Genomic DNA, 26,246 nt, shown 5'->3' on the forward strand with positions numbered 1-26,246 from the left:
AGGAGGGACGGGGGGGGAGAGAGGAGAGGAGAGGAGAGAGGAGAGGAGAGAGGGGGAGAGGGGGGACGGGGGGGAGAGAGGAGAGGAGAGGGGGGAGAGAGGAGGGGGAGAGGAGGGGAGAGGGGGAGAGAGGAGAGAGGAGGAGAGGAGGAGAGGAGAGGGGGGAGAGAGGAGGGGGAGAGGAGGGGAGAGGGGGAGAGAGGAGGAGAGAGAGGAGAGAGGGAGGAAAGGAGAGGAGAGAGGAGAGGGTTAAGGGTATTGATACTCTGGTATTGGGGCAGTACCTGCTCCAGGATGTATTGATACTCTGGTATTGGGTCAGTACCTGCTCCAGGATGTATTGATACTCTGGTATTGGGTCAGTACCTGGTCCAGGATGTATTGATACTCTGGTATTGGGGCAGTACCTGCTCCAGGATGTATTGATACTCTGGTATTGGGTCAGTACCTGGTCCAGGATGTATTGATACTCTAGTATTGGGTCAGTACCTGCTCCAGGATGTATTGATACTCTGGTATTGGGTCAGTACCTGCTCCAGGATGTATTGATACTCTGGTATTGGGTCAGTACCTGGTCCAGGATGTATTGATACTCTGGTATTGGGGCAGTACCTGCTCCAGGATGTATTGATACTCTGGTATTGGGTCAGTACCTGCTCCAGGATGTATTGATACTCTGGTATTGGGTCAGTACCTGCTCCAGGATGTATTGATACTCTGGTATTGGGTCAGTACCTGCTCCAGGATGTATTGATACTCTGGTATTGGGTCAGTACCTGGTCCAGGATGTATTGATACTCTGGTATTGGGTCAGTACCTGGTCCAGGATGTAGTTCCTTCTCTTGCGTGCTGCGATTTGGATCAGCTGGCTGAGGCACTGCGTGGCGTGCTGCAGGAATACCTCCTTCTGATCAGGCTGGGGCTGGAGACCCTTCAATGAAACACAGGAGAGTTTAACTACAAAGAGCCACACACAGAGAGAGAGTGTTAAACACACGCACGCACGCACGCTGAAGACACCGAGCAGGACTCACCCTCATGCGTGCCAGGATGTTACTGGTTCCCAGTACGTTGTAGCGCTTGTCTGGGTTCTCTGCCATGTGGGTGCGGGCCCAATGAGTCTTCCCAGCTCCGGGCATCCCCACCATCATCACCACCTGGGAACAGAGAGAGAGAGAGAGAGAGAGAGAGTCACACAGAGCAAGAGAGAGAGAGAGAGAGAGAGAGAGTCACACAGAGCAAGAGAGAGAGAGAGAGAGAGAGAGAGAGAGAGAGAGAGAGAGTTACACACACAGAGAGAGACACACACACAGAGCGAGAGTCACACACAGAGAGAGAGAGAGAGAGAGAGAGAGAGTCACCCACAGACACGGAGTCACACACACACAGAGAGCGAGATAGAGAGAGACAGAGACACACACAGAGACAGAGAGAGAGACACATACAGAGATAAAGAGACAAGACACACACAGAGAGATAGTCACTCACACACACACACACACAGAGAGAGTCTCACACACACCTGGTTTAACTATGAGTTAATGACACACCTGAGCTTGTTAGCTATACACACTGGGGGCTGTTCAAACTGGTAGCAGTAAAACCTGGACTGGATCACACTGCTGTGCAATAGGATTCCCAGCCCTGCTTATCTGAAGGCAGTACCTGGCATTCCTCCTTGGATTTGGGGGGCAGAGAGGCGCGGCTGCGCTCCTGTGGGGGGGTGCAGTGAATCAGGTTGAAGCCGGGGGGAGTGGGGTGCCAGGGCGCCTCCAGCTGGCCCAGGTTGAGCTCCACGGCGCAGTTCTTGCACAGCAGGTGAGGGAAGAGGGCCCGGTCCCCCAGGGAGGCCCTGCTCACCCGGAAAGCCACCCCCAGATCAGAGCCGTTCTTCTGGAAGGAGAGCTCCACCGCGTCGGGCTCGAAGCTCTGAGAAAGAGAAACAAGGAGGATTAAATCAAACACAAAATCCGAGCTGCAGGACTATCGAAAACACTCGAAAGCCGTTCTCACACCAGAGAGAGGTGACAGACAAGGAGAAGGGGAGGCGATGCCTCTGATTGGACTTGGGATGGAGAGATTTAAATCTTTTCAGCTGAAGACACCTCCGAGGGTCTTGCGAGCTCGCGATGAATTGTTGTGTAGTTTAGTGCTGTGAAAGGGAATCGCCTCCCCTTCCTCTCTGCCAGGATTTCCACGCAGGCCGTGACAGTCCTGAGGGTTAGCCAGGCTTCCTGCACGCCTCCTCACCGCGTAGCAGCCGATGACGTCGTTCTCCGTGAAGGGCTCCCCGAAATCCTCAATCTGACCGCACCCCACTTTCTTCCCCCGGCCGTCGAACCCGAACGAGAGCTCGTCCTCTCCTGCGGGAGAGAGAAACGCTCAAGACTCTGTAAAGTCGGGTCTTAAAGGATCCCAGTTATTCAGCATCGACATCATCACACACAGGGTCTGAATCTGAGACACACACACACACACACACACACACACAGACCCAGACACACACACAGACACACACACACACACACACACACAGACCCAGACACACACACACAGACCCAGACACACACACACAGACCCAGACACACACAGACAGACAAACACACACACAAACACACACACACACACACACACACACAGACAAACAAACACACACAGACCCAGACACACACACACACACACACAGACACAGACAAACACACAGACAAACACACACAGACCCAGACACACACAGTCCGTACCGAGCTGCAGGCTGGAGCAGTCCACTGACCAGCCCACCCTCATGATGTGAGTCTCAGGGTCCTCCGCAGGGAGGTCCTTCGCTGGCAGCTTCTTCGTTACCTGGGCAACCAAACCGAGAGACACGGAAAGGGAAGTTACAATGCAGGGCTGGAAGCGAGACTCCCGCTGCACAGCAGTGTGATCCAGTCCTGGTTTCACTGGGAGTTTAATAATCAGACACACCTGAGCTTGTTAGCTAGACACACTGGGGGCTGATCAAGCTGGTAGCAGTGAAACCTGGACTGGATCACACTGCTTGACTCGGTCTCTTCTAGTTTCAATAATCACACTGATGAAGGCACTGGAGCCCAAACGCTGGTCTGCTTGACTCGGTCTCTTCTAGTTTCAATAATCACACTGATGAAGGCACTGGAGCCCAAACGCTGGTCTGCTTGACTCGGTCTCTTCTAGTTTCAATAATAACACTGATGAAGGTACTGGAGCCCAAACGCTGGTCTGCTTGACTCGGTCTCTTCTAGTTTCAATAATCACACTGATGAAGGCACTGGAGCCCAAACGCTGGTCTGCTTGACTCGGTCTCTTCTAGTTTCAATAATCACACTGATGAAGGCACTGGAGCCCAAACGCTGGTCTGCTTGACTCGGTCTCTTCTAGTTTCAATAATCACACTGATGAAGGCACTGGAGCCCAAACGCTGGTCTGCTTGACAGGGGTGCGTGTCCGCACCCCCTCCACACACACAGTGAACGTGCAGGGGGGCGTGTCCGCACCCCCTCCACACACACAGTGAATGTGCAGGGGGGTGTCTGCTTGCCCTGTGGCTGCCCCTACCTTCGCCTCGAAGCCGGTCTTGCCCCCTCTCGCCCCGTGGGTGACCCGGCTGCCTGACCACAGGTAGGGAAAGCGGTCGGGGAACACAGGCTGCCCGCTGTACCGGTCTGGACCGACCTGGAAGTGCAGGTCACAGTTATCTAGGGGAGGCAGAGAGACAAGAGAGTCCAATCAACCACCATCATGATCACGATCATCATCATCATCATCACTATTACTATTATTATTATTATTATTATTATTTATTTCTTAGCAGACGCCCTTATTCAGGGCGACTTACAATTGTTACAAGATATCACATTATTTTTACATACAATTCCCCATTTATACAGTTGGGTTTTTACTGGAGCAATCTAGGTAAAGTACCTTGCTCAAGGGTACAGCAGCAGTGTCCCCCACCTGGGATTGAACCCACGACCCTCCGGTCAAGAGTCCAGAGCCGACCACTACTCCACACCGCTGCCCCCTTCATAGTCGTGCATACCGATCAATCATCTCCTGATGACTCGTTTTATCACCAAACTCCTCGATAATGCGATCCGAGTCATTATTTTAGCACTGTAACTTCTCAAAAAGCTCTGCAGATGTCTGTGATATTCTTTGAGCGCTGGATGCGGAAGCAGCTATCGTGTTTGTTTATGTCCGTGGTGACGGGACGATGCGTATTGCTCAGATCCGCCTCCGTTTTTAGTTTTTTTGTCTGCTTTCGGCCATTGAAAGGTTTTTTTCCAGAGAGAAAACGACTGGGGCCTGTGCTTGACGTCTTTTTGATGACGTCAGGCGGGGCACGACGTGGGACCGGAACAGGGATAATTGCAACGCCAGGTCTGACTCAGGACCGCGAAGGGTTAACAGCGTGTTCATGAAGTCACACGGGAAGCATTCCCCGCACCCTGTACCACGCTCTACACGCGAGGACACACACACACACACGGGGTGGCAGTGTGAAAGCGTGCACACTTACAGCTGTCGAAGCAGACCTGATTCTCATCCACGTCTTCATCCAGCTCCTCTTCCTCGGGCTCCGGGGACTTGGCCCTGAGCAGAGTGGAGAAAAACAAATCAAAGATATCGATTTATTTAACAAAGCAACAGTTAGCACAACCAGCCTTTATAGAGTCCGTTCAGAGAGACGTGGGTTTTTTTTTTCACTGCAATGTCAATGTGGGCGAGAACCGAGTTTCAGTCTCAGGTAATTAAAAAACAAAAACGCTCCCCCCCCCCCCCCAGTTTAATTACTAATTATTTTTCGTCCCAGGCTAAAATAGCTGGAATAAATATTTAATAAAATACCCCGACGCTGCGCGCACGCACGCACACGCCCCCTACTGTACAAACACTGCAACATCTGACAACAGTCAAGTAATAACACAACGCGTTTAAATGAGAAAAGGGGGTCTCGATACCAGGAGGTTCAAATCCCAGCTCAGCCACTGACTCCCTCTGTGTGTGTGTGTGTGTGTGTGTGTGTGTGTGTGTGTGTGACCCTGAGCAAGTCACTTCACCTCCTTGTGTTCCGTCCTTCGGATGAGACGTAAAACAAACGAGCTCCTATTGGAAGTGACTCTGCAGCAGCAGCAGCAGCAGCAGTTGTTGATGAAGCAGAGTTCACCCCCCTAGTCTCTGTGAGTCGCTTTGGATAGAAGCCTCCGCTGAATGAGTCACTATTATTATTATTATTATTATTATTATTATTATTATTATTATTATTATTATTATTATATAAAAGCACACAGAATGTGAAATGCTCGTTCACACAAGCGTCCTCCTTACCTGTTGTAGTTGACCTCCTCTTTGAACTCGTAGTAGCCGCGTCCCCTCTCCTCTCGGGGTCTCTTCACCCCCTTGCGCTCCCCATCCTCACTCTGACCCGGCGCCTCGCAGCCCTTCTCTGTGACAACGAGGGAGAAAAAACAACACAAAACTCTGTAAACAAAACAAACAGAGAACAGACCAGGCGCCCGCATTCCTCTACCGGATACCTGGGCACCATTCTGTGTCCTGCAATTACAATCTACTGTTAAAATGACGACATCGAGAAAGCGCTGCCCGCTTCCACACTCGTCTGGATTATTATTATTATTATTATTATTATTATTATTATTATTATTATTATTTATTTCTTAGCAGACGCCCTTATCCAGGGCGACTTACAATTGTTACAAGATATCACATTATTTTTTACATACAATTCCCCATTTATACAGTTGGGTTTTTACTGGAGCAATCTAGGTAAAGTACCTTGCTTAAGGGTACAGCAGCAGTGTCCCCCACCTGGGATTGAACCCACGACCCTCCGGTCAAGAGTCCAGAGCCCTAACCACTACTCCACACTGAGTCCAGAGCCCTAACCACTACTCCACACCGAGTCCAGAGCACTAACCACTACTCCACACTGAGTCCAGAGCCTTGACCACTACTCCACACTGAGTCCAGAGCCTTGACCACTACTCCACACTGAGTCCAGAGCCCTGACCACTACTCCACACTGAGTCCAGAGCCCTGACCACTACTCCACACTGAATCCAGAGCCCTAACCACTACTCCACGCTGAGTCGAGCCCTGACCACTACTCCACACTGAGTCCAGAGCCCTGACCACTACTCCACACTGTGTCCAGAGCCCTGACCACTACTCCACACTGAGTCCAGAGCCCTGACCACTACTCCACACTGAGTCCAGAGCCCTAACATTACTCCACACTGAGTCCAGAGCCCTGACCACTACTCCACACTGAGTCCAGAGCCCTGACCGCTACTCCACACTGAGTCCAGAGCCCTGACCACTACTCCACACTGAGTCCAGAGCCCTGATCACTACTCCACACTGAGTCCAGAGCCCTGACCACTACTCCACACTGAGTCCAGAGCCCTGGCCACTACTCCACACTGAGTCCAGAGCCCTGACCACTACTCCACACTGAGTCCAGAGCCCTGATCACTACTCCACACTGAGTCCAGAGCCCTGACCACTACTCCACACTGAGTCCAGAGCCCTGACCACTACTCCACACTGAGTCCAGAGCCCTAACCACTACTCCACACTGAGTCCAGAGCCCTGACCACTACTCCACACTGAGTCCAGAGCCCTGACCACTACTCCACACTGAGTCCAGAGCCCTGACCACTACTCCACACTGAGTCCAGAGCCCTGACCGCTACTCCACACTGAGTCCAGAGCCCTGACCGCTACTCCACACTGAGTCCAGAGCCCTGACCACTACTCCACACTGAGTCCAGAGCCCTGATCACTACTCCACACTGAGTCCAGAGCCCTGACCACTACTCCACACTGAGTCCAGAGCCCTGGCCACTACTCCACACTGAGTCCAGAGCCCTGACCACTACTCCACACTGAGTCCAGAGCCCTGATCACTACTCCACACTGAGTCCAGAGCCCTGACCACTACTCCACACTGAGTCCAGAGCCCTGACCACTACTCCACACTGAGTCCAGAGCCCTAACCACTACTCCACACTGAGTCCAGAGCCCTAACCACTACTCCACGCTGAGTCCAGAGCCCTGACCACTACTCCACACTGAGTCCAGAGCCCTGACCACTACTCCACACTGAGTCCAGAGCCCTGACCACTACTCCACACTGAGTCCAGAGCCCTGACCACTACTCCACACTGAGTCCAGAGCCCTGACCACTACTCCACACTGAGTCCAGAGCCCTAACCACTACTCCACACTGAGTCCAGAGCCCTAACCACTACTCCACACTGAGTCCAGAGCCCTGACCACTACTCCACACTGAGTCCAGAGCCCTGACCACTACTCCACGCTGAGTCCAGAGCCCTGACCACTACTCCACACTGCTGCCCACAGTTAATGGTACACGTTGTTATAATAATAATAATAATAATAATATACCCGACACACACGCACAGTGATGGTCACAGCAAACACAAACACGGAGATATTCAGAGACATCCTCACCTCGGTCGTGTTCCATATCCGACCCCCCGGACTCCTCGCTCCCGGGCTCGGCCTCCGCCTCCGCCGCGCAGTCCTCGTCCTTTCCACGGTCGCCGCGCCCGGCCTGGACCTTCCCCTGTTCCCCGTTCAGCGGCCCGCTTTCCTTGGAGGGGACCCCGGCAGCGGCTGCGTTTGCCTCGGTCGACGGGCTGGCATTCCGCGGCTCTTGGGCGTGCTCTTCAGCCGGGACCGCTTCCCGCTGATCGGCGCCGCTGCTTTTCAGCGGCGGGGGTGCCGCTTGTTTGGTCACCGCGGCCCCCGGCTCGGGTTCAGCAGGGCAGGCCTGGCCGGGTTTCGCCGCGTTGTCCTTCCTCTGTTCCGCCGGCGCGGTTTTCGGTACGGTCTCCTCCTCGGCCCCGGGTTTCGGTTTGGTGGTCTCCGGTTCAGTACTGCCCGCAGTCCGGTCGGGTTTCGCTTGCGTTACGGTCACGGGGAGCGGGGTAGGCTTCGGCGCCGCCGGCGGTTCTTTCTCTGCCGGCTGCACGTCGAAGGTAGCCGCCGACTTCCCTGCCGCTGGGGCTGGAGTCTCGGCTTTCCTTACCGGCTGTGGCAAAGACTCCAGCCCCGCACATTTCGGTGCTTCTGGCGGCTGTGGTGTCACCTTTTCCGCTTTCGCAGCCTTGCCGGCCTCTTCTATGGCCTCAGCGGGGGCCGTAACCTCCACTCCGCCGCCCTCCCCCTCCTCTTTCGGCCCGGCTCCCTCTTCCACAGGCCCCTCTTCCACAGGCCGCGCTTCCTCCTCGGCCTCGCCTGCGTCGATAGCGGCCCGCAGGCGCTCGATGAGGTCGGCCTTCAGCCCGCGCGTGTCCAGGCCTCGCCGCTGCAGTTCGGCCCGCAGCTCGGTGACTTTTAATTTTTTCACCTCTATCGAGCTCATCTCGAAATTATTAAAATAAAAATAATAATAATAGTTTTTTAAAAAAAAAAATCCCCCCCTTTTCCCCTTAAAATTTTTTAATGTTTTGTTCGATGTAAAAAAAAAAAAAAAAAAAAATCCGTTACGGTTTGTAAATACAGCGTCACCTGATGGTAACAAGGAACTGGGGGGTGTAAGAAGCGCGCTAGTTTTACCTAGCAACAGTTTTTGGGCTAATCATTTTTCTTATTGGCTGCAGTAGGGGTGAGCCCGCCCAGCAACGTTAAATCCTTACACTGATTGGCCAAAGACGTTTAAACCCCGCCCCTACACTCATATTTTTTTTTTTATTGGATAATGTTTTTTTAACAGCATTACTAGCATCAGATTTCTACCTAGTAACAACTGCTTGCATGTTTTCTCTCATTGGCTGAACTCGATACCAAAAGCGTAATTTATAAATAAATCGGCCGAGCCGTCAACCATCCTTCCTAAACCCCTTTTAACTAAGATAGTTTGCAGATCTCTCAGTTTCTTTGTTTCGGTTACTCAGATATTTTCTGATATAAATCTGCGTTAAGGCAAAATATACTTTAGTTAAAGTGGTGTCACTCTTGAGTTCAGATATATGAAACACGGGGCTGGATCACACAAAGTGTCTTTGTATTAGCAAGCGCCATCTAGAGCACAGCTAGTGAACTGCCAGCAAAACTTGAATTTTTGGAAGGGCAGGGGCAGGGGCAGGGGGAGGGGCAGAGGGAGGGGGAGGGGGAGGGGGGAGAGAGGGAGGATATTTAATCTCCCAGCTAGAGGATAAGCTTGGCTGGCTGGGTCCGTGGGCGAGTCTCCGTCTAGGACGATATGGAGCAGGATAGGACAGTCAATCCCGTGATGCAGTTCGGTTGTCTGTAACAGGTCTCATTTTTGGAGCCCACTCAGTACTGAATACACTGCGGAGATGCTGTGTCGCAGCGCCGGGATATACCGGTATTTTTTTTCAATAACAACACAAAATATCGTTAATATAAAGCGACTGCCCGTTATTTATGCGAGTGAATGCTTGATTATGTCATGAAACATTTTGCCAGGGCGAGCGCGCTGTGAAAGAGCTCGACGGGCTCCGGAAATGGCTGCAATGTTGACTAATCCCGCTCACTTGTGACGTCATTTCCTATTATTTATTCATTTCTTAGCAGACTTCCTTATCCAGGGCGACTTACAATTGTTACAAGATATCACATTATTTTTACATACAATTCCCCATTTATACAGTTGGGTTTTTACTGGAGCAATCTAGGTAAAGTACCTTGCTCAAGGGTACAGCAGCAGTGTCCCCCCCACCTGGGATTGAACCCACGACCCTCCGGTCAAGAGTCCAGAGCCCTGACCACTACTCCACACTGAGTCCAGAGCCTTGACCACTACTCCACACTGAGTCCAGAGCCCTAACCACTACTCCACACTGAGTCCAGAGCCCTGACCACTACTCCACACTGAGTCCAGAGCCCTGACCACTACTCCACACTGAGTCCAGAGCCCTGACCACTACTCCACACTGAGTCCAGAGCCCTAACCACTACTCCACACTGAGTCCAGAGCCCTAACCACTACTCCACACTGAGTCCAGAGCCCTGACCACTACTCCACACTGAGTCCAGAGCCCTAACCACTACTCCACACTGAGTCCAGAGCCCTCAGACACACATTCTGCGTGCTGTGTGCAAATGCGGGACCGCACGCAGAGAGGGAGGGGGCGAGAGGGGGCAGGAAGGGGGGGTCTCCAGCTTTCTGTATTGTGAAGGGAGGAGGGGAGGGGGGGGGGAGTCATTCTTGATTGTAGTTTAATATCGTTATTACTGTGTTTAATTGATTCATGTACCCTTTGCGCCTATCGTACTTTAATTTAAATTTAAATTTTAAAAAAATCCAAACACGACCTGGTCATGTGACGGTGGCGAGCGCTCTCCACAGACCGGCTTCACAGAGTTCCGGGTCAGGGCGGAAGCAGCGTGTTGGTGTGGGGTTTGCTGTCGGGGAGCTCGCCGTGGAAAACTGATGCGTGGAAAAGAATCGGGTCCGGAGAATATCGAGGCGGCTGCGGGCGAGTAGAACGATTAGTGCGACGACATGGCTGAACCGGTAACCGTCAGGAGAGCGGAGGCGGGCGACGCGGGCGACGCTGCAATCTGCAGTATCAAAACATGAAAACAAAAACCAACAAGCAACGATATTTGAAACAACTCTACGCGTCTATCCTCTTGGCTTTAGTAATACTACAACCGAATAATAATAATAATAATAATAATAATAATCTGAATTACCTGTGTTTCATGTGGCAGTCGTCTGAGCCCCAAGTTGCTATAGCAACAGCGAATTTACAACAGACTTGCCTGTTTTAACTGTGTTTTTTGTTGTAATAAACCGTGCAATAACGAATTTAGAAGATACAAACAAATCAATAAATCAGTCGATCAATATTCGCACGTCGTTTATCAATACCAGAAGTAGGGGTCCTGGAAACAGCGGCTCTGGGTTCAAACAGTATGTTAATATTCATAAGGCGTCTGTCTGATCTCTGTCTAGGTCGATTTTTAGATAGGTTTCAATGGAAGGCGGTAAACAGCGGTGTACAAAAAGGAAACGATTTTGTTTGTTTTTTTGGGATCCGCACAAAAAGTTTTTTTCCAGTTTGAAACGTTTGTAGAAAATTCGTTTTAAAACTAGTTCTGTTTTCTTTCCCCTCTCAGAGTGATTTACCAGAGGGGGCGGGGCCTCAGTCCGAACAGGCGGAGCCCACCGAACAAGGGGCGGGGCGTATGGAACAGGGGGCGGGGTTCCGCGCCCGGGAGGCGGAGTCTCAGCTGCAGGAGGCGGTCCGGTTGAAGGTGCAGGGGAATGGGCGGTACCGGGAGGGGCGTTACCGCGACGCGATTGGTCAGTATCACCGGGCTCTGCTGCTGCTGAGGGGGCTGGACCCCGATGTGACCACGCCCATGGAGAGCTTCGGAGCCGCGAGGGTGACGCTGAACCCCCAGCAGGAGGAGATGCTGAGGGGCACACAGGTGGACTGTTACAACAACCTGGCAGGTGAGGGGGGCTCCGGGGGGGGGGGGGGTGTTAACCCTGTCATGCACCTCATGGGGGGGATGGATGTAAAAAAAAATCTTCTAGTCTATCTATCTATCTATCCATCTATCTATCTATCTATCTATCTATCTATCTATCTATCTGTCTATCTATCACAAAACTATTGTATGACTTTTGTTTATTCAGCATTTCGTTTTCAATATTTTTAATGTGTGGAAGAGTTAATGAATTAATTACCTCTCCTCTCTTCTCCCCATCTTCCCCTCCTCTCCTCTCCTCCCTCTCCCTCTCCCTCTCCTCTCCCCCCTCTCCTCTTCTCTCCCCCCTCCCCCTCTCCCCCCCAGCGTGTCTCCTGCGCAGGCAGCCTGTGTGTTTTGCGCGGGTTCGAGAGTACAGTGTGAAGGCTCTGCAGTGGCAGCCGGGCAGTGTGAAGGCTCTGTACCGCGCCGGGGTGGCAACACTGGAGCTGGGGGACCCCGAGACTGCGCTGCAATACCTCAGCCAGGCCAGCAGGGGGCAGCCCAACGGTAACCACACCGTCTCAGTGTCTGTGCGTGTGTCTCAGTGTGTGTGTGTGTCTCAGTGTGTGTGTGTGTGTGTCTCTGAGTGTGTGTCTGAGTGTGTGTGTGTGTGTGTCTGAGTGTGTGTGTGTCTCTGAGTGTGTGTCTCAGTGTGTATGTGTGTGTGTGTGTGTCTCTGAGTTTGTGTCTCAGTGTCTGTGTGTCTCAGTGTGTGTGTGTGTCTGAGTGTGTGTCTGAGTGTGTGTGTGTGTGTCTGAGTGTGTGTGTGTCTCAGTGTGTGTGTTTCTGAGTCTGTGTGTCTGTGTCAGTGTGTCTCGGTGTGTGTGTTTCAGAGACACAGACAGTGTGTGACTCCCCTGTGGTTTTTTTCAGATCCCAACGTGAAGAAACACATTGAAATCGCCGAGGAGAGAATGAGCAAAAACCTGCAGAAAGAGAAAGCCTTGTACAGAGGGATGTTCAACTGAGAGGGGAGAGGAGGAGAGGAGAGGAGAGGAGAGGAGAGGAGAGGAGAGGAGGAGGAGGGGAGAGAGGAGAGAGAGAGAGGAGAGGAGAGGAGAGGAGGAGGAGGAGGAGGGGAGAGAGAGAGAGAGAGAGGAGGAGGAGGGGAGAGGAGAGGAGAGGGGGTTAGGGTTAGGGAACGCGTGTTCGTGAAGCGTGTTTAACGAGCTCACATGCGTGTTCAGGCTTGTGCGTGTTACCCTTATAAAAGTTCCACCACAGTAAAAGCACAGCGAAGTGTAGTAAAGCACAGTGACAGCCTGGTAAAGTGTGATTAAGCAGTGAAAGCATAGGCAAGCATTGAGGAGGGGCTGGGAGGGACTACAAAATCACTGTGCAGATTTCCTGTGCCAAACTTCTATAAGGGAGAGTCCGGAAAATCTACAGAATGGTGTTATCAGCGCCAATGCCTGAAGACTGCCGTGTTTGTCTGCCGCAGTTCTGCAAAACCTCCACTAGAGGGCACCACTCCCCTGCTGTAAGAGGAGCTCAGTTTAATGTTGAAGTTCCGCGGAGTCGCCACAAGGTGGAGATATTTCCTCACACTTATAGCCAGTATTGTTATTTTTATTATAATCACTAGAGTTATAAAATCACATTGTAATAAATAACAAAAACATTTTTAAAAAGTACAGAACTTTGGGAGTGCATGTGATTCTGTACCTCAGCCAGCATTTGGAGTTTGTGTTGCAATAAATTTTTTCTAAACATTTTGGGTCCGATGTGTTCCTCTCCTCCTGCCTTTTTTTTTTTTTTCAAAGGATCCTTCATCCCTCCCCCTCACTCTCCCCTCCTCCTTCTCTCCCCCTCACTCTCCCCTCCTCCTTCTCTGCCCCTCACTCTCCCCTCCTCCTTCTCTCCCCCACACTCTCCCCTCTTCCTTCTCTCCCCCTCACTCTCCCCTCCTCCTTCTCTCCCCCTCACTCTCCCCTCCTCCTTCTCTCCCCCTCACTCTCCCCTCCTCCTTCTCTCTCTGTTTATTTCTTACAGTGAGGATCCTTATCATTGCTTGTGTCGGGGTGTGATATCATATTGCACTGACACACACACACACAATCGCCACGCAGACACACACACACACACAATCGCACACAGAGACACACACACACACAATCGCCACGCAGACACACACAGAGGCACACAGACACACACGGTCACACACAGAGACACACACACACAATCACCACGCAGACACACACAGAGGCACGCAGACACACACACACAATCACCACGCAGACACACACAGAGGCACGCAGACACACACGGTCACACACACACACACAATCGCACACAGAGACACACACACACACACAATCGCCACGCAGACACACACAGAGGCACACAGACACACACGGTCACACACAGAGACACACACACAATCACCACGCAGACACACACAGAGGCACACAGACACACACACACACAATCGCCACGCAGACACACACAGAGGCACACAGACACACACGGTCACACACAGAGACACACACAAAATCGCACACAGAGACACACACACACACAATCGCCATGCAGACACACACAGAGACACTGACACACACACAGATACACAATTGCCACACAGACACACGGTCACACACAGATCGTCACACGCACACACACACACATACTCTCGCGCACAGTCACACACACAAGCACAAAACAGGTTTTTAAAGCATTATTATTATTATTATTATTATCATTATTATTATAATATTACATCCTCATGAAGGCAGTTTGAAAACATCCAGCTCTTTCCATTAAAATACAACAAAATAACAAACAAGCGAACGAGAGATCAGCGAGGAATGTGAGCTGCCCAATCTAACCCAGGAGTTAATGAAGCCAGACGCAGACATACAGACACCTGCAGAGACACACACACACACAGGAACACTGACTGCAGGGAGTGTGCTGTGTGTTTGTGACTGAATTCATCTCACACACACACACAGGGACTGGGAGTACCCCTCTCCTCCTGCAGGGGGCAGCAGAGAGAGCAGGGTTACACACACACACACACTCACATTACAAGCAGGATCCCTTGTCAGCAGGATCCGTGCTACAGCATTACTGAACTCTTTGAAGTAGAATCCACAAGCATTTTATATCAAATATATAACATTTCAACACAAGCCCAAACCCCAACTCTGCGCAGAAACCAGGGCGAGGGGTCGCTGGTGTGGATCGGGGGGGGGCTGATTCCCCGTTCAGAGTGAATTCAGAAACAGCTGCTCGGGTTTGTGTGGGTCGCTGTTCTCCGCAGAGTCTTTAAGAAAAGCAGCGATCGTCACAAACCCAAGCAGCTGTTTCTGAATTCACTCTGAACAGGGAATCAGCCCCCCCTGATCCACACCAGCCCCCCCTCGCCCTGGTTTCTGTGCAGAGCGCAGTCCCAGTGATCCAGTAATCTCGCAGCACTAGAAGGAATCCTGCCTCCCTGCCTCACTTCTTGAAGCTGTGGCTCTTCAAAGAGAAAGGCCTCATCATCCTCTTCCTCAGCTCCCTGAAGGACTTGGCCCTGCGCAGTCGGGGGGGGTCAACGCCCCCCTGCTCCCCAGCCTGGGCCCCGGGGGAGGAGAGGCAGGTCCCGCTGCCTCCGAAATACAGCCGTCCCGAGACCAGGTCCGGCTGGCTGACCCGGGTTCCAGCCTCCTCCCTGGACCTGCCTCCTCCGCTGTGCCGCTCCCCCCCGCAGTCCCGGTGGCTCGGGATCTCCAGAACCGAGGTCCACTTCTGCTTCTTGCGGCCGGGTCTGTCCAGAACCTGCTGGGAGCCGCTCCGGTGCAGCCCGGCCTGTTTGTCCCGGGACGGAGAGTCCCGATCCGGGGAGCCGGACACCAGGTCCTCCAGCCTCTCCCAGAAGCTGGGCCGGCTGGGTTTGGGAGGGGGGCGGTCCCGGTCGCGCTCCCCTCCGTCGCGGCTCTCTCCCTGGGCAGCGTGTTTCAGGCACGGCTCAGCAACGCAGCTGCCTCTGTTCAGGTTCAAGCTGCTTAAGGTGGAAGCCTTGATCAGCTCCCTGGAGGCATGCTTGCCTTGGTACAGCCGGTCTGCTTCCAGGCTGGTCCACCTTAAAGAGCCGGCACGCTTGTAGGAGCGTCCGTGGAGGACGGGATCGCGCACCAGGCAGCTCTGGGAGAAATTCCTCTGGGATAATAATCCCGGAGGGGGTCTCTCCTCCTCCTCCTCCTCCTCTCTCGGGATCCCCTCTTCCCAGACCGCGCTGGATCCTGGAGACAGCTCTTCCGGGGAGCAGCGGGAAGAGACCCAGGAATTTCGGGAGCCCTCGGGCAGCTGGGAAGAGGAGATTCTTTCCGGGGATCGGACACCGGCCGCCGGGACGCAGGTGGAAATTCGCCTCCTGGCTTTCCAGTGCCCGGGTCCGGCAGTGGCAAGCGAGCTGAGGGAGTGGAGGGAGTGGAGGGAGGGGAGGGCGCCCCCTACCACCGTGGAGGAGGTACTGCTGCTGCTTATGGAGGACATTGACAGGCTCTTGTGGTGCGTTGACAGTTCTGGCCGGCACCGCGACCTCAGAACCAGCTGGGAGATGTACCGGTCCACTCCGGAGCAGCCCAGCTGGGCCAGGGAGCCCACAGAACTGGGTCTAGCACCTCCGGGCGGCTTGGGGTTAGCCCTGGGGGGGGTGGGGTTTGTGGGGAGGGGCCTGATCCTGGGGATCTGAGTGGCAGGGCCGGGAGCCAATCGCGTGGAGGCACTGTCTTCAATCAGGTCCTCGGGGCCCCCCTGCTGGACCTCGGTGTACAGTGGGCTCTGAAGGGCCACGGCGTGCAGTGGGCTGGGGTAGGGGTAGACCTCGTGGGTGTTGCGGGAGATCAGGTCCGATCGGTACCGGCGGTCCAGGCCCAGGGTCTGGAGGGGCGGGTTCACCCCGCGGGGGGGCTGGGGGCCGAGGGTAACCAGGGAGAGGAGACCACAGAGCAACTCCAGATCACCTGAGAGAGAGAGAGGGGGAGAGAGAGGAGAGGGAGGGAGAGGGAGGAGGGAGAGATAGAGAGGGGGAGAGAGAGGAGAGGGAGGGATGGAGATAGAGAGGAGAGAGGAGAGGGAGGGGGGAGGGAGAGAGAGAGGAGAGGGAGGGGGGAGGGAGAGAGGATGGAGAGAGAGGAGAGAGAGGGAGAGAGGGAAGAGAAGGAGGTAGGGAGAGAGGGGGAGAGGGAGAGATGGGGGATGGAGAGAGAGGGGGGGAGAGAGGAGGGATGGAGAGAGAGGGATGGAGATAGGGAGTTGGTGTTATTATATTTAGGAACACTAAAGGCAGGTTCAGTTCCAATGCTTGCCTGTGCTTCACCCTGCTTCCACACGCCTGCATCGCTCAGGGCTTGCCTGTGCTTCACCCTGCTTCCACACGCCTGCATCGCTCAGGGCTTGCCTGTGCTTCACCCTGCTTCCACACGCCTGCATCGCTCAGGGCTTGAGTCTCACCTGTAGAGACGGGTCTCCGGCTCTCTCTCTCTGGGTGCGGCTCGCCAGGCTGCTTCTGAGGCTGCAGTCTGAACTCCGGCCAGTGGGTGGCACTGTCGTCAGTGGAGCGCGGTCGGGGGGGCACAGTCCCCAGGGAGCCTCCCCCGGGCCCCTCGCTGAGCACAGAGGCACAGGAGTTAGAGAGAGAGCTGTCACTCACAGAATAGAAACCTGCAGAGAGAGAGAGGAGAGAGGAGAGAGAGAGAGGGGAGAGAGGAGAGGAGAGAGGAGAGGCGAGAGAGAGAGGAGAGGGGAAAGAGAGAGGGGAGAAAGAGCAGAGAGGAGAGAGAGAGAGGGGAGAGGACAGGGGGGGAGACAGAGGTTAGATCTACAGTAAACTGCAACCCTGTGTACAAAAATAATGATCCTTGTTTTACGTTTGCTATATCTGTTTCACAAAACGTGTGGATAGTTTTCTGTTGGCTCCTTAACTACCTAACTAGCTATCCAACTAAGTAGTAACTACCCACCTATCTAATTAACTAACTCTCTCACCCCGCCCCCCCGCCCCCCCCCCCCTCACCGGAGCTGGGTCGGGAGTCGCTGGTGTCGGTCTCGGTGTGGGTGCTGCTCCTTTTGTCCATCTCCAGGGGTTCTGAAGACAGACTGGACCTGTCCAGAAGGTCCTGGGACTGGGAGAGGTCCAGTGTAGTGGACACTCCATCCCGCAGCCTGTCCAGTGAGGGGCGAGACCGGAGCTGCAAGATGGTACAAGCGAGAGCACGGGTCAACTGGGTATGATGGACAGGAGGAGAATTTCTATATAATCACACTGATGAAGTACTGGAGCCCAAACGCTGGTCTGCTTGACTCGGTCTCTTCTAGTTTCAATAATCACACTGATGAAGTACTGGAGCCCAAACGCTGGTCTGCTTGACTCGGTCTCTTCTAGTTTCAATAATCACACTGATGAAGGCACTGGAGCCCAAACACTGGTCTGCTTGACTCGGTCTCTTCTAGTTTCAATAATAACACTGATGAAGGCACTGGAGCCCAAACGCTGGTCTGCTTGACTCGGTCTCTTCTAGTTTCAATAATAACACTGATGAAGGCACTGGAGCCCAAACGCTGGTCTGCTTGACTCGGTCTCTTCTAGTTTCAGTAATCACACTGATGAAGGCACTGGAGCCCAAACGCTGGTCTGCTTGACTCGGTCTCTTCTAGTTTCAATAATCACACTGATGAAGGCACTGGAGCCCAAACGCTGGTCTGCTTGACTCGGTCTCTTCTAGTTTCAATAACAACACTGATGAAGGCACTGGAGCCCAAACGCTGGTCTGCTTGACTCGGTCTCTTCTAGTTTCAATAATAACACTGATGAAGGCACTGGAGCCCAAACGCTGGTCTGCTTGACTCGGTCTCTTCTAGTTTCAATAATAACACTGATGAAGGCACTGGAGCCCAAACGCTGGTCTGCTTGACTCGGTCTCTTCTAGTTTCAATAATCACACTGATGAAGGCACTGGAGCCCAAACGCTGGTCTGCTTGACTCGGTCTCTTCTAGTTTCAATAATCACACTGATGAAGGCACTGGAGCCCAAACGCTGGTCTGCTTGACTCGGTCTCTCCTAGTTTCAATAATCACACTGATGAAGGCACTGGAGCCCAAACGCTGGTCTGCTTGACTCGGTCTCTTCTAGTTTCAATAACAACACTGATGAAGGCACTGGAGCCCAAACGCTGGTCTGCTTGACTCGGTCTCTTCTAGTTTCAATAATCACACTGATGAAGGCACTGGAGCCCAAACGCTGGTCTGCTTGACTCGGTCTCTTCTAGTTTCAATAACAACACTGATGAAGGCACTGGAGCCCAAACGCTGGTCTGCTTGACTCGGTCTCTTCTAGTTTCAATAATCACACTGATGAAGGCACTGGAGCCCAAACGCTGGTCTGCTTGACTCGGTCTCTTCTAGTTTCAATAACAACACTGATGAAGGCACTGGAGCCCAAACGCTGGTCTGCTTGACTCGGTCTCTTCTAGTTTCAATAACAACACTGATGAAGGCACTGGAGCCCAAACGCTGGTCTGCTTGACTCGGTCTCTTCTAGTTTCAATAATCACACTGATGAAGGCACTGGAGCCCAAACGCTGGTCTGCTTGACTCGGTCTCTTCTAGTTTCAATAACAACACTGATGAAGGCACTGGAGCCCAAACGCTGGTCTGCTTGACTCGGTCTCTTCTAGTTTTAATAATCACACTGACGAAGGCACTGGAGCCCAAACGCTGGTCTGCTTGACCCGGTCTCTTCTAGTTTCAATAACAACACTGATGCATATTTAACCAGACCAAACAGGTTTGTAAAATTCCTAATTGAAAAGCTTGGGCACAAAGTCTAATCTGTTTGTTTGTTCAGGGCGCAGTTTCGACCACAAACCTTTATATTTAATCTCTTTTATGATACAGCAAACACACAGACACGCACACGCACACACACACACACACACACAGAGACACACACACACGCACACACACACACAGACACACACACTCACACACACTGACAGACACACACACAGACACACAATTTTCCTATGTCGTGAGACTCAGTTTGAAAGCCCAGAGGTCAGGGGGCAGAAAGATGAAAGGTCATGGCTCTGCCAACTCACTTAACAATCAATCAATCAATCAATCAATCAATCAATCATCACGTGACGGCTGGCTGTCGGCTGGTTTGTTTATTTAACCCCACGAAGGGGACAAAGTTTTCTCACGAGACTAACTTGTTGGTTTTTTTTTTTTTTTTTTACCAAGATAAAAAACACCAAAAAACACCAAAATACACCAAAAACACAAACACAAGCCGCGGCCCTTTTTAACGCGGGTGTGTTTTCTGAAGCAGCGATCATGAAGGTGAACAGGAAGCACATCGGGCTCAGCGTGCAGAGAGTCTCCTCCACTCTGAAAATAACTACGACTGAAAATAAAAACAAAATCATACTAGTGTTGCGAAACCCCCCCTCTCTCTCTCTCTCTCTCTCTCTCTCTCTCTCTCTCTCTCTCTCTCCCTTTCCCTATCTCTCTTTCCCTCTCTCTCTCCCATCTCTCTCTCTCTCCCATCTCTCTCTCTCCCTCTCTCTATAATCTGCACATCCTTGATCAACCAGGAACTCCGGAGCAGCGTGTGTGTGTGTGTGTGTGTGTGTGTGTGTGTGTGTGTGTGTGCGTGTGTGTGTGTGTGCGTGCGTGTGTGCGTGCGTGTGTGTGTGTTACTACAGCAACTATACAGAGCTCTGGTCCATTCACTGCGAGGGCTGTTTTCAGGTATGTTTTGTTAAGGACTTTTTGTGTAGCTGCTATAGAAGCTTCCCATTGAAAAGCAGATTCAAACATATTTAAAAAAAATAAACCAGGATAAACTAACCTTTATAAAAGCCTCCCACAGTAAAAACACAGCACCGTGACAGCATGGGAAAGCACAGAGAGGTGTGGTAAAGCATAGGGAAGCATTGTGAAGCACAGAGAGGTCTGGTAAAGCATAGGGAAGCATTGTAAAGCACAGAGAGGTGTGGTAAAGCATAGGGAAGCATTGTGAAGCACAGAGAGGTGTGGTAAAGCACAGGGAAGCATTGTAAAGCACAGATAGGTCTGGTAAAGCATAGGGAAGCATTGTAAAGCACAGAGAGGTCTGGTAAAGCATAGGGAAGCATTGTAAAGCACAGAGAGGTCTGGTAAAGCATAGGGAAGCATTGTAAAGCACAGAGAGGTCTGGTAAAGCATAGGGAAGCATTGTAAAGCACAGAGAGGTCTGGTAAAGCATAGGGAAGCATTGTAAAGCACTGAGAGGTCTGGTAAAGCATAGGGAAGCATTGTAAAGCACAGATAGGTCTGGTAAAGCACAGGGAAGCATTGTAAAGCACAGAGAGGTCTGGTAAAGCACAGGGAAGCATTGTAAAGCACAGATAGGTCTGGTAAAGCACAGGGAAGCATTGTAAAGCACTGAGAGGTCTGGTAAAGCATAGGGAAGCATTGTAAAGCACAGAGAGGTGTGGGAAAGTGTGTTAAAAAAAACTGTGGGAAATGCAAGGTGAACTTTTCTAAGGGTAATTAACCTACAAAACTCAACAGTGAGGGTCAGAGAGATCAGACAAGGGCTGAGAGGGTCTCGGCTCGGACAGCTGGCTCAGTTACTGAGTAAACAGAGAGAGAAGCCAGCCCTGCTGAGAGGGGTCATCGCAGTCCTCTCCTCCTCCTCCTCCCTCCCTCTCCACCTCTCAAGTTTCAAGTCTCCCCAAGCCTTCTCTATAATTAGTTTTTTTTGGTTTTTTTTCACTTATTAAATCACACCCCCTCCCCCATCCCCAGTAATGGTATATCTGATCTCCCTGCAGATAGCACTGAGAGCGCATTTGGGCAAGACCATTGAGGGCAGCATTAAGGGTGGGGGGATCAGTGTGTGTGTCAGTGTGTGTCTGTGTGCGTGTGTGAGTGTGAGTGTGTGTCAGTGTGTGTGTGTATGTGCGTGTGTGAGTGTGCGTGTGTGTCAGTGTGCGTGAGTGTGTGCGTGTGTGAGTGTGCGTGTGTGTCAGTGTGCGTGAGTGTGTGCGTGTGTGAGTGTGAGTGTGTGTCAGTGTGCGTGTGTATGTGCGTGTGTGAGTGTGCGTGTGTGTCAGTGTGCGTGTGTGAGTGTGCGTGTGTGTCAGTGTGCGTGAGTGTGTGCGTGTGTGAGTGTGCGTGTGTGTCAGTGTGCGTGAGTGTGTGCGTGTGTGAGTGTGAGTGTGTGTCAGTGTGCGTGTGTATGTGCGTGTGTGAGTGTGAGTGTGTGTCAGTGTGCGTGTGCGTGAGTGTGTGTGTCTGTGTGCGTGTGTGTCTGCCATCTTACATTCCATTCCAGGAGATTATTTTAATTACAAAACCAGCCTCCCCCCTCCTCCCCCCTCTCCTCCTCCTCCCCCTCTCTCTATACAATAGGGGGCAGATGTCACAGACAATCCCATTGTGTTCTCAGGCAGGCAGTGCTGCCCGCTCTACAAACACAAATTACAGCTGAGTGGGAAGCTTGAATCACTGCCTGCCTGCCTGCCACTGAACATATCAGGGAATCAGACTCCTATCGCACAGCAGTGTGATCCAGTCCAGGTTTTACTGCTACCAGCTTGATCAGCCCCCAGTGTGTCTAGCTAACAAGCTCAGGTGTGTCTGATTATTAAACTCCCAGTGAAACCAGGACTGGATCACACTGCTGTGCAGCGGGAGTCTCGTCCCCAGCCCTGGTCTGTCTCTCCAGCAGTGGTAATAAGATACAGGCTGTTTGTTTGCAGCCTCAGGGTCAGTGGAGCTAGTGGAGACAGCAGCTACTGAAACCAGGAGTCTTCCTTTGATCCTGGTACAAACCAATCCATTGATCAGTCAGTCAATCGATCGATCAATCAGCCTTCAAGAATAGCCCAGCAGTCACAGTGCACAGTGCATTGCACAGCAGTGTGATCCAGTCCTGGTTTCACTAGGAGTTTAATAATCAGACACACCTGAGCTTGTTAGCTAGACACACTGGGGGCTGATCAAGCTGGTAGCAGTGAAACCTGGACTGGATCACACTGCTGTGCGACAGGAGTCTGATTCCCATCTTAGCAAACAGACAGACAGAAAAAAATAAGTGTATGTGTTTAATGACGTCATCAAGGGCCCTGGGTTCTGTAGGTGAATCCGGGTCGAAATGGAAACACACCTGTCGAGATTACGCAATACTAGCGATAAATATCAAGCGCGTGCCTTGCTTTCTTTTCTCTCTTTCTTTCATTTAAGAATCGCTTTGTGGTTCATGTCAAATTCACAAACAGGATTAATAGACTCCCTGCGTGATGTAAACGCGTTACGCAATCCGCGGTGTTTACAACGCTGGCGCGCAGCCGCACTTCAGCGCTGGAGTTCACGCAGAACCGCGCCGCTGAACTGAACGCGTTTTCATTTTTATTAATCATTCATTTGTATTAATTATGATTTCTATACGCGCCTTGAGTGACGTTTTAAACTCTGCAAAACTACCCGCAGCTTAAATACACTGCGATGAAATAAACAGCACACCGAATATGGTTATTATTATTATTATTATTATTATTATTATTATTATTATTATTATTATTATTATTATTATTATTATTATTATTATTTTCGAAAAATAATCGCCGCAGACAAAACTAAATGATGGTGTTCTCAACCAAATAAGAATTAACTGTTACTAATAATAATAATAATAATAATAATAATAATAGAGGCCGGCTCCGTATTGAAGCTCCGGAGGGACGCGCACGACCCTCACCAGTCATTACAGACACGTCGTGTTATTTCAGCCTCTCGGGTTCAGCGTGAGATCATCCTTCAAAAACAGAGGAGCGGCGAGACAGCAGAGGACAGAAAGAAAAACAAGAGAGAGAGAGAGAGAGAGAGGAGAGAGGGAGGAGAGAGAGAGAGAGAGAGAGAGAGAGAAGAGAGAGGGAGAGAGGAGAGAGAGAGACAGAGAGAGAGAGAGACAGAGGAGAGAGAGAGGAGAGACAGAGAGAGAGAGATAGAGGGAGAGGAGAGAGGGAGAGAGAGGAGAGAGAGAGACGGAGAGAGAGAGGAGAGAGAGACAGAGAGGAGAGAAAGGGAGAGGAGAGATAGAGATGAGAGAGAGGAGAGAGAGAGGGAGAGAGAGAGAGAGGGAGGAGAGAGAGACAGAGAGAGAGGGAGGAGAGAGAGGGAGAGAGAGAGGAGAGAGAGAGAGAGGGAGAGAGAGAGAGAGAGAGAGAGGGAGAGGAGAGAGATAGAGATGAGAGAGAGGAGAGAGAGAGAGGGAGAGAGAGAGGGAGGAGAGAGAGACAGAGAGAGAGGGAGGAGAGAGAGGGACAGAGAGAGAGAGGAGAGAGAGACAGAGAGAGGAGAGAGAGACAGAGAGAGAGGAGAGAGAGAGACAGAGAGAATAATAAGGGAGGAGAGAGGGAGAGAGATGTAAAGATAGATAGTGAAAATAATAAGGGAGGGGAAATTTAAAAGAAGGAAAGAAAGATAAAGAAAAAAAAGAGGAAAGAAATATTGATTTGCCTGCGTGTCGCTGAGCGGTTGTGAAGGCGGTCTGTGTGTATCTGTCACCTTTAATAACATCCGCGTCACGATATCACACCTTAATAACGACCGTCAAAACACGTCCACACGGCCCGTTACCTCAACACACACACACACACGCGTGCCGATTCACAACGTCATTACAACATGCAAAATTATTATTATTATTATTATTATTATTTATTTCTTAGCAGACGCCCTTATCCAGGGCGACTTACAATTGTTACAAGATATCACATTATTTTCACATACAATTCCCCATTTATACAGTTGGGTTTTTACTGGAGCAATCTAGGTAAAGTACCTTGCTCAAGGGTACAGCAGCAGTGTCCCCCACCTGGGATTGAACCCACGACCCTCCGGTCAAGAGTCCAGAGCCCTGACCACTACTCCACACTGCTGCCCTAAAATGACACGGAGCGGACTCGCACTCGAGTGACTGTCAACACAGACTGCAAGAGATGCACAATACTGCTAATTATTACAAGAGCAATCTTCACTCTCAGCGGTCTTAGCGATCCGAGTTTTAAACACTGGACAGATATTATTATTATTATTATTATTATTATTATTATGATTATGACGTTACCTGCTCATCGTTTTGCCCTCCAGTCCCGCACTCTCCAGCCCCGCACTCTCCCTCTTCTCCGTACTGGTTCCCGGTTCGTCCCAGCGCCGCCTCCACTCTCTCCCAGTGCTTCGACTTCAACAGTTCCAGCTCGATTATCCCAGCCAGACTGGCCTGAAAGCGCTCGCCGATCCGGACGCGCTCGTTCCCGGACCACGGTGAGTTCAGGACACTTTTGCGACTCGCCATTTCCCTCTCCAACTCGCCTCCCCCTCTCTCCCTCTCCCTCTCTCCCTCTCTCCCTGCAGACTCACTATTGCAAAGTAACCACCTGTAGCTATGCTTAGTATTGCCGGATGCAGAGTCCCTGTGAATTCATCAATTAGACTCGTAATACTAGGTCTGTGCGCCTTGGAAGCAATCGATCAATTAGTCAAACTGATCGATTGATCAATAGCTATTTGGCGAATGATCGCCGTCGTTTGTGGCTGTTGTTATGTTTTAATTCTCTCTCCGCTCGCTCGCTCGCTCGGCTCACGCAACGAAGGGACTGGGCTGAATCAACTCGCTTCTCTCTTTCTTTCTCTGTCTCTCTCTCTCTCTCTCTCTCTCTCTCTGGGGGAAGGGAATGCTAAATCCACGGCTCCGATTGGTCGTGGGAAGTTTTCAAACGGGCTACGTCACACGATCCCTGACTTTTTCACTTCAATTGAAAAAAAAAAAAAAAAGTCTGCAGGAAACTATTTTTTAAAGACAAGAAAATATTTTTTTTGAAAAAAATAATTGTTCGGACTTTGATCGTTACCCCTGACAACACAGCTTACTGAACAGATATTATTATTATTATTATTATTATTATTATTATTATTATTATTATTATTATTGAATAATTTGATTATATATTAACTAAATATAGCCGCTGTCTGTCTGTCTGTCTGTCGCCCGCAGCGTGACTATACAGTCACTATATTGGGGTTTGCATTATTTAGACGGGTGTGGTGACGTCAAACAAGGTCAATACGTCATCCTCGGGATAATTAAGGAGGCTGTGTGGTCCAGTGGTTAAAGAAAAGGGCTTGTAACCAGGAGGTCCCCGGTTCAAATCCCACCTCAGCCACTGACTCATTGTGTGACCCTGAGCAAGTCACTTCACCTCCTTGTGCTCCGTCTTTCGGGTGAGACGTAGTTGTAAGTGACTCTGCAGCTGATGCATAGTTCACACACCCTAGTCTCTGTAAGTCGCCTTGGATAAAGGTGTCTGCTAAATAAACTAATAATAATAATAATTCTCAGCATATTTTGTGAGAACAGCGATTTGCTTGAAAAAACTACGTTTCCCAGAAGCCTTCAGGCTTGGCAGGCATATTCGGTCCACGAACGGGAAACACCCGCACTGACTTGCTGAAGAGTTTGTTAATGAGGTGTTAACCGGTTGTGAAAACGGCCCTTGGTCCTCAAACATGCTTCGGAGGAGAGAGACCGGAGAGAGAGAGAGAGAGAGAGAGAGAGAGAGAGAGAGACCGGAGAGAGAGAGAGAGAGAGAGACCAGGGAGAGACCGGAGAGAGAGAGAGAGAGAGAGAGAGAGAGACCGGAGAGAGAGAGAGAGAGAGAGAGAAGGAGAGAGAGAGAGAGAGAGAGACCAG

At 51.2% G+C, this 26,246-nt stretch overlaps 3 protein-coding genes across 3 annotated transcripts in view; 1 reads left to right on the forward strand and 2 right to left on the reverse strand.

Moving 5' to 3' along the window:
• The window catches only part of LOC117398557 (heterogeneous nuclear ribonucleoprotein U-like protein 1), a gene marked incomplete at its 3' end in the record, with an annotated part of 11,355 nt that extends 2,736 nt beyond the window's left edge, over window positions 1-8,619 (reverse strand). The window contains 9 exon segments of the mRNA XM_059021062.1: window positions 818-931; window positions 1,035-1,157; window positions 1,666-1,929; window positions 2,251-2,363; window positions 2,742-2,841; window positions 3,574-3,713; window positions 4,538-4,611; window positions 5,347-5,464; window positions 7,516-8,619. Coding sequence (XP_058877045.1) covers window positions 818-931; window positions 1,035-1,157; window positions 1,666-1,929; window positions 2,251-2,363; window positions 2,742-2,841; window positions 3,574-3,713; window positions 4,538-4,611; window positions 5,347-5,464; window positions 7,516-8,431 — 1,962 coding nt within the window.
• Window positions 8,620-10,337: 1,718 nt separating this feature from the next.
• On the forward strand, window positions 10,338-13,229 carry ttc9c (tetratricopeptide repeat domain 9C). Its single transcript, XM_059021063.1, has 4 exons — window positions 10,338-10,677; window positions 11,158-11,497; window positions 11,842-12,024; window positions 12,391-13,229. Exons 1-4 carry the CDS (start codon window positions 10,612-10,614, stop codon window positions 12,483-12,485), a joined length of 684 nt encoding a protein of 227 aa, XP_058877046.1. The 5' UTR covers window positions 10,338-10,611; the 3' UTR covers window positions 12,486-13,229.
• A 951-nt stretch (window positions 13,230-14,180) lies between these two features.
• On the reverse strand, window positions 14,181-25,327 carry si:ch211-168f7.5 (dapper homolog 2). The gene is made up of 4 exons (XM_059021065.1): window positions 24,624-25,327; window positions 17,519-17,693; window positions 16,957-17,166; window positions 14,181-16,466 (listed from the first exon to the last, which is right to left on the reverse strand). The coding sequence occupies exons 1-4, from the start codon at window positions 24,849-24,851 to the stop codon at window positions 14,959-14,961; spliced, it is 2,121 nt and encodes a 706-aa protein (XP_058877048.1). The 5' UTR covers window positions 24,852-25,327; the 3' UTR covers window positions 14,181-14,958.
• Window positions 25,328-26,246: the final 919 nt, after the last annotated feature.

The sequence above is a fragment of the Acipenser ruthenus genome, unplaced genomic scaffold, assembly GCF_902713425.1.
Source record: "Acipenser ruthenus unplaced genomic scaffold, fAciRut3.2 maternal haplotype, whole genome shotgun sequence".
NCBI classification, from domain to species: domain Eukaryota; kingdom Metazoa; phylum Chordata; class Actinopteri; order Acipenseriformes; family Acipenseridae; genus Acipenser; species Acipenser ruthenus.